Here is a 7,931-nt window from a genome sequence, read left to right as displayed (position 1 = left end):
TCCCCTATCAACCCATTCCAAATATCCAACTCCTTGACACCCATGGGGACGTCGGTGAGTCGCTGCCCTTTTGTAAAGTAGGTGTCATTATATCATCGCATCCTTTCCTATCCTCGTAACGGAGATGATGGGCGTGGCCAGCAATGCAAGTTTTCATGTATTTTTTACTTCAACCTCTGATTGGAAAGCTGTTCCTTCCCATACAGCATTCCATAAGCAATTAGAATACTGCCGTGAATCGCATATCAGTCCCATCTTTGCTGGATTTTCTATGCAAATGGGACAGTTATGCGATTCACGGCAGAATAGGAGTATTAAATTTTTAACATGACAACTTTCAGTATGCAATCTAAGAATTACTTCGTTACCACGCAACGCAACGCAACAATGGACACCTCTCCGATACGTTTGAAGCGGAACAAAGATCGTCGAAAAGTTATGATAGAGCCATTGACTTGGAGAAGGAAGTACGCCTTAAGGCTCAAGCATCCGTCATCATTTTTCGGAAATAGAAAAGCAGTTTTTTCGCTGTAAATCAAAACAACGACCAGGAAAATGTATTCACAGTATTCTATTCCTCATGTGGAACACAGAGAATCCATTTTCGTTGCAAAAATGTTTGATTTTAACGAAAAAACTGCTTTCAAATGTTTAATGATGACGATGATTTCAATGAAGAATGGTTCAACGTTAAAGAAAGCATTGAGAAGCTAAAAGAGGTAGCCAGAGCGATCAAGGATGCAATGACAAACCTGAACGCCAACCAGTGTAGAGCTCAGTTCGCCGCATCTGGTTCCAGTTCCAGCTCTGGTTCGCATCCGAAAAAAGAAAATGCACGTTGAACTTTTTACTAAGATGTATTCTGCCGTGAATCGCAAGTCAGTCCCATCTGTAAAAAGTAGGCATTGTGAAAATGGACTCAGAAGTTTTCAAATTCGGTTTCTAGGGTATCGCGCCACTTGGGCGGTGGCTTCTATATTCGTCTGTTTTCCACTATAACTCAGTCAATTTTGAACCAATTGATTTGAAATGTTGTACTAGGGTAGATACTATACCTATCTCACCACATTCCAAAAATTGTGTCAATTAGTTCAAATTTGACTGAGTTATAGTGGAAAACAAACGAATATAGAAGCCACCACCCAAGTGGCGCGATCCCCTATTTGAAACTTTGAAAAATCTCCATGAATTGACAACTTAAGCGATCATCATGAAACTTTCACACATTATTTCAAACGTGAAAACGTAACAGTGAAAAATATAAAACTGGCCAAAATACCGTCTACCCCCGTTGGTTTGACCTCATCTAATCTGAACACTTTTTAATTTGACCCCCTCTAATCTGCACATCGTTCAAACTAAAAATGGCTCAAGCATCATTCTGCTCATGGAACGGGGTGAAACGGAACGCAGAATCAAAACAAAACAGCAAAAAGGGTTACCATCAGTGTGTTTTTCGATGCCCACAGGGTTACTAGAAGTTCAAATTAAAAAATTACCCCCGTTGGTTTGCATGAGGTGTCGTTCAAACCAACGGGGGTAGACGGTAGTGTTAAGTTTTGTACTGCAGGGTACGTGTACAAGTTCAAAATAAGACTGACTTGCGATTACATTTCAATGTGGGACAGTCTGACGTGGTGTTGTTTTTACCCTTCTTACACCCATAAGAAGGGTATAAATATCGCTCGAAAAACCGACTTTCGATCCGAGGCCCGGAGGGCCGAGTCTCATATACCAATGAACTCAGCTCGACGAACTGAGCAAATGTCTGTATGTGTGTGTATGTGTGTGTGTGTGTGTGTATGTGCGTTACAAAAAAAAGTCACGCATGTTTCTCAGCCGTCTGTCAACCGATTTGAGTTCTCTTGGAAGCAAATGAAAGCTACTACATCCTAGTAGAACGCTATTGAATTTTTTTTCGATTGGACGTTTGGTTACCGAGATATCTTTCGAAGAGTACTTTGAAGTAATATAGGTTAGCTTTTTGAAAGATTTTTGACATTTAGCATATTGATGAATATCTCAGCCGTCTGTCAACCGATTTGAGTTCTCTTGGGACCAAATGAAAGCTACAGCATCCTAGTAGATCGCCCAGAAATTTTATTTCGATTGGACGTTTGATTACCGAGATATCTTTCGAAGAGTACTTTGAAGTAATATAGGTTAGCTTTTTGAAAGATTTTTGACATTTAGCATATTGATGAATATCTCAGCCGTCTGTCAACCGATTTGAGTTCTCTTGACTCTTCTCTAGTAGAACGCTGTGAAATTTTATTTCGATTGGACATTTGGTTACCGAGATATCTTTCGAAGAGTACTTAGGAGTTATACAACTAAACTTTTTGAGATTTTTAACAAAGTGTATCATACTAAATATCTCAGTCGTGTGTCAATCGATTTGGGTTCTCTTGGCACCAAATAAAAGCTACAACATCCTAGTAGATCGCTCATAAATTTTATTAGGATTGGACATTTGGTTACAAAGATATCTTTCGAAGAATACTTATGATTTATTCAACTAAACTTTTTGAGATTTTTGACCAAGTGTATCATAATAATATCTCAACCGTCTGTCAACCGATTTCGGTTCTCCTGGCATCGAATGAAAGCTATCACGCAGAAAAATATTGCTTAGTAGAACTTAAAAATCCGATGTTTTGAATCAACCTTTTTAGTGTACTTTGAATTAACCCACCCATATTTTTGCTTCAATGCAGCTTTATTGTTGAAACAACAAAATTTCGAATAGAATAAAACATTGCATCTCCGTTCGAATATCAACTGATTAAATTTGTTGTTTCAATAAAGCAGTTTTAATAGATTCAACAATGTTGAATAGTTTAACTACAACTGTCATCAATTTGTCTACAACACAAGTTCGGAGCTTCTGGGAGCTTACTCTTTTAGATCTTGTGATTTAAAGTGAGACTTTTATCAACATATCAGAACTTTTTAGAGTAAGTTTATCATGCTTTTCTAATAACGTATAATTTACATAAATGAATATTTTAGCAAAACATTTAGGCATCAATAAAAGCTGATGAAATTACATCTTTGCTACCCTGGGTGGAACGAATCAATTTTATCATCATGACTGAAGCAGCAGGTAATTCGTGAACATCTGATGGGAATGTACAAAATCTTAACTTTATTTTTTTTTTATCTAGGTTGCTTCCAATCCAGAATAAATCGAAATGGTAAGGATCGGAATAAACTGGTTCCTCGTCAAGTTTGTTGGAACGGATGTCATAGCCTCCATAATTACGTGTTACATATTTACGAATATAAAGAAAATAAATCGTAAACATGAAAATTTTCATGCGTTTCAATAAATAAAGCAATAATAAATCCCAAATTCAACAACAAAAATTTTTTGTTTCAAAATTCCTACACTATTAACATCAATATATGTTTTTTGTTGATTCGAAAAAAGTCATTTTTAGTTTCAACAATATTTTCTATTTGTCTTTGACAGATGTCCTTTTCATGTATTTTTAGAAACAACAAAATTAGTTTTTGGAATGAATGAACGCATTTGTTGAAATAAAAAATATTGCTGGTAAGCCCTGAGTCTACAATAATATTTGTTGATTCTATGCGGAATTCTTTAGACTTTACAATATTTTTTTCTGCGTGTATAATATCCTAGTAGAACCCTATTCAATTTTATTAGGATTGGACATTTGGTTATCGAGATATCTTTCAAAGAGTACAGGTTAACCTTTTGAGAGATTTTTGACCAAGTGTATCATAATAAATATCTCAGCCGTCTGTCAACCGATTTGGGTTCTCTTAGCACCAAATGAAAGCTACAGTATCCTTGTAAAAGGCCCTGAAATTTTATTTCGATTGGACATTTGGTTACTGAGTTATTTTTCGAAGAGTATTTCAAAAAAAATCCTTTGTTTTATTATTATATTCGTTTGTTATCTTGCATGAGCTTTTGACCAGTCTATGGGAAATTAATGTTCAATCAATAATGCTGACCTCATATAAAATGTATACTAGCAGGTTATTGTTTTCAATAAAATTATAAATAACAAATTACAAATAAACAGGAATTCTATGAAAACTAACAATATGTTAAATGAAAGTTTTGAATTTATATATTCTGGGAAAAATGCAAGAACTGGACAGCCAAAATAACTAGCTAATTCTAAAACTGATAAGCATAGTAGATATATTATTTTTGTCCTTTTTACATCATAACCATTGTTGCGATTGCGGAAGGTGTGGTGGCTAGGTCCGACTCTTTCAGCAGAAAGAAAACACATAGGTTCTCCTATGATCAGCTATAAAGCTAAAATTATATTTTATTAAATAAAACAATGTATAAACATGTACAAATAATCTTACATATTCGGTGGTTTAGCTCCTTCTACCACCTCCTCGCTGTAGCTACTGATCTTCACTTCTATTTGACATTATGTTTCTCTTTGCTACAGAGACTGGGGGTGCTAAAGTTTAAATATATTTAGTCTAATCTATGTTCAAATTTTAGATGCGTTTTCATACGCAACAACCATGAATACCAAGTACTTCAGAGCTAATTTAATCGTCTGATTAAGATATATTAGACAAACTGTATCTCGCTGATTTTATTATCCATTTGATAATCGATTCAAGATCTTTTGGCAGTTAACAAAAGATACAGTATTCCAGAATATGTAAGCTATTTTTTTTTAAATTTTGGCATTTCTGGTAGTTTAGTCCATAGTCCATGATGCTATTTTGGAAACCAATCCACTAGATGCCAAATCCACAATATTTTCTAGAACTTTTGGTCCATCACACAAAATAAATATGTTAAATACAAATAATACAACAATCGTTTTAATAAGTGTAAGAAGGGTTCTGTTCACCATAGGTGGATTAAATCGGGTTTTTTTTTTAATTTTACTAAATAAACTATTTGTATTCACGAGGCGTAAAGATCATCCCAAGAATGATCGAAAACGGTCATTAACTCATTTTTGTCCAAAATGCAGATGGGACTGATTTGCGATTCACGGCAGTATTGTAATTGATTATTTTTAGAATAACAATTATTTTTGTTTTGACTCTCGGCTCCGTAGAGTTTTGTATTAAACAAATGAGCCTAAATAAATGAACCAACTGAAAAAAAATATGATAAAAGAAACCGTCTCATATGCAACATTTTTTTCTCGGGTTCACGCGCATCCTACACAGGAAGACAAGGCGATCAATTTAGCAACACTATTACACCGCAATCACATATCCGTCCTTTACGCAAGAAAATAGAATAAAGCATTTTATGCAATTCAGTACCATAATTTTCATTTTATATAACTCATTTTGGTATCATAATGGTCAATTTTTCCGAACTGGCTCATCATGCAATTGAAATGAGTTGAATGAAAAATAGTTGTATAATGTTCATAATGCAACTCATTTGAGTTGCATTATGAACATTATGCAACTCAAATGGGTTGCATTATGAAAAAATCATTGCATAAAATTTTGTATGGAACTCGTTACAAAACTCGATTTTTTCAGCACTCTTCGTATTTATCCAACTCGGCAAGCCTCGTTGAATAAATGTATGACTCTTGCTGAAAAAATCTACTTTTTGCAACTCGTTACATAAATAACTATTAGAGCAGTGAAAGTTGCCAATCAAAGTCAATATCAATATCCATACGCATTTAGTTTATCATAACAACTTTAACGTAATTCACTTAAGAGATTTAAAAATGCCAACATCTGATGTTAATCGAAATGTGGTGAAAAAGTAGTATAAGACTATTATGCGATCACAAACTTGTACTTCGAATCAATGTCAAACCGTCCTCCAAAATAGTGCAAAAAGTTTTGTCATCTGTTTTCTGCATCTGGAAAGAAATCTAGTGATGATGTGAACATTTGTGATAATTTCGCTCTCTACGAAGTAATAAAACTCAATTCAACGAAACATGATATTAATCCAATAAATAGAACTTGTTGGCAAGGACGCCGTCTTTAGTTGAAAACACATCAGCGATCATCAGTAAGGCCAGCGAAATGCAGGAAAAATTACCCACTGCCTACTGCGATGGGAACGGCTCACCCACCAACACCGAAACGGACGGATCCCGGTTGAGTGTGCTGGCCAAACAACCGCTCGATTTCCTAACGCGCACCGACGAGCGCAACTTTACCGTGACCAACTCGGACATCGTGTGGACGGTGGTGTCCATCCTGAGCCGAATAGTGAGCATCCTGCTGAACATAAATCTGGCGTACGATTACTATCGGAAGGGGAAGGTAGATTACTTCATCTGGACCACCTGTGGCATCGTGGTGCCAGGTATTGTGACCAGTACGCTGACGGTTTACATGTGAGTTGGAATTGCTATTCTGATTTATTAAAGTGTTAAAACTGCTTCAAGGTCTCATTTATTAACACAATACCTTTTTTATCTACCAGGTATCTGGAGGACATGAAAGAGCACAAAAAAGTCCGCAAAAGATGCTGCGAAATACTGATCTTCATCATTATCATCCCGCTGTTCTTCCGCTACTGCCAATCGTTGGCGTATGCGATCCAAAGCAAGATCGCCGAAGCGCGAAACGATCGCGATGCACAGAAAAAGTACTACGAGTTCATGATCCAGGAGGACAGTGACGTGGCGCTGGTGCGCATCTTCGAGTGCCTGCTGGAGGCCGCCCCCCAGAAGATCCTCCAGTTGACGATCGTCCTGTCCGGGGAGGATCGCATCACTTGGCCCCAGCTGTTGGCTATTTTCGGCGCGATCACCGGCATTGCATGGTGCATGGCATCGTACTATCGGTGCATCCGGTTTTCCCAGCCGGACAAACGACACATGTCCTGGCTGGGGACGATATCGCAAATCCTGTGGCACTTTTTCGTGACCATGTCGCGAATCCTGGCGATCGCCACCGTAGCCAGCATCTTTCCAAAGTACATGCTGATTGCGTGTTTTGTGCACTCGTTCACCATGACCCTGTGGATATTCTTCTTCGATCGGTCGCCCTTCTGCAGTTCGACTATGCTGCACAGCTTCCTGTTTTCGCTGGTTCTGGGGGTGGTGTTCATCTTCACTTACATCCTGCCAAGAGTGGGTCGGACCTTCTATCGCTACCTTACGTACTACTGCCTATGTGCGGTGGAGAACCTCGTATGTGTCGTGATCTACATCTGTTACGTCCAGAATGTCACCATTAGAGAAACCTACTACCTTCCGCTGCTGGCCGCGGGTCCAATTGTGCCGTTTGTGATCGGGATTCTGTCCATGGTGTGCTACTACAAGAACTTCCATCCCAACATTATGTCGCGGAAGCAGCAGGAAGATGCATCATGTAGTGAGAGTGCCGGAGGCAGTTCGACGGCGGGCGAAGAACGGCCACCGCAAGTGGCGATCAATGGAACGACAAAGGAGGTTTCCGGCGCAAGCAAGTAAGTGGTGACCCACTCGAGCTCGCGCAAGATCTTCATCGGTTGATGAATAGGACAATTTAGTTTAGTTTTACGTAAGTACCAAGCGATCCGTGTGTTGTGTTTTGTTATTGAATTTTCTGTGAATTATCTACAAACCGTGATGAGAAATAATCAGACTGAGACCCAGATGAAATCACTATTTTAGGACCCACTAGATGGTGAAGCTTTATAGTATTATTATGAGTAAATGAAATACATATTTGTATACATATCTTTAGCAGAGCGTTTCCATGCATCCAAACGGCCCTGCTACTGACGATCTTGGGAAACTGAAACAGAACAGTTAAATGTCGTGTCTGAATAAACTGTAGATAAGTACAATATTTATAACCAGAGGTTATACATTATGGGTCTGAGTAAAATTTTGATAAGGTTATGGGCCCAGTAGTCTAGCGCTGTAACCCAAATAACAAGAACTGTAAGAACGCGCAGTTCTATATCTGGAGGGTGAACGAAGGGCATTCGTACAGCG

At 38.0% G+C, this 7,931-nt stretch overlaps 1 protein-coding gene across 1 annotated transcript; it reads left to right on the top strand.

The window, feature by feature from the left end:
* Positions 1-5,424: 5,424 nt before the first annotated feature.
* LOC115254723 (XK-related protein 6) lies at positions 5,425-7,676 on the top strand. Its single transcript, XM_029852408.2, has 2 exons — positions 5,425-6,338; positions 6,428-7,676. The coding sequence occupies exons 1-2, from the start codon at positions 6,022-6,024 to the stop codon at positions 7,419-7,421; spliced, it is 1,311 nt and encodes a 436-aa protein (XP_029708268.2). The 5' UTR covers positions 5,425-6,021; the 3' UTR covers positions 7,422-7,676.
* The last annotated feature ends 255 nt before the right edge of the window (positions 7,677-7,931 follow it).

Source organism: Aedes albopictus, chromosome 1 (assembly GCF_035046485.1).
Source record: "Aedes albopictus strain Foshan chromosome 1, AalbF5, whole genome shotgun sequence".
NCBI classification, from domain to species: domain Eukaryota; kingdom Metazoa; phylum Arthropoda; class Insecta; order Diptera; family Culicidae; genus Aedes; species Aedes albopictus.
Note: the sequence above shows the minus strand (reverse complement) of the source record. Positions and strands in the feature narration are given on the sequence as shown.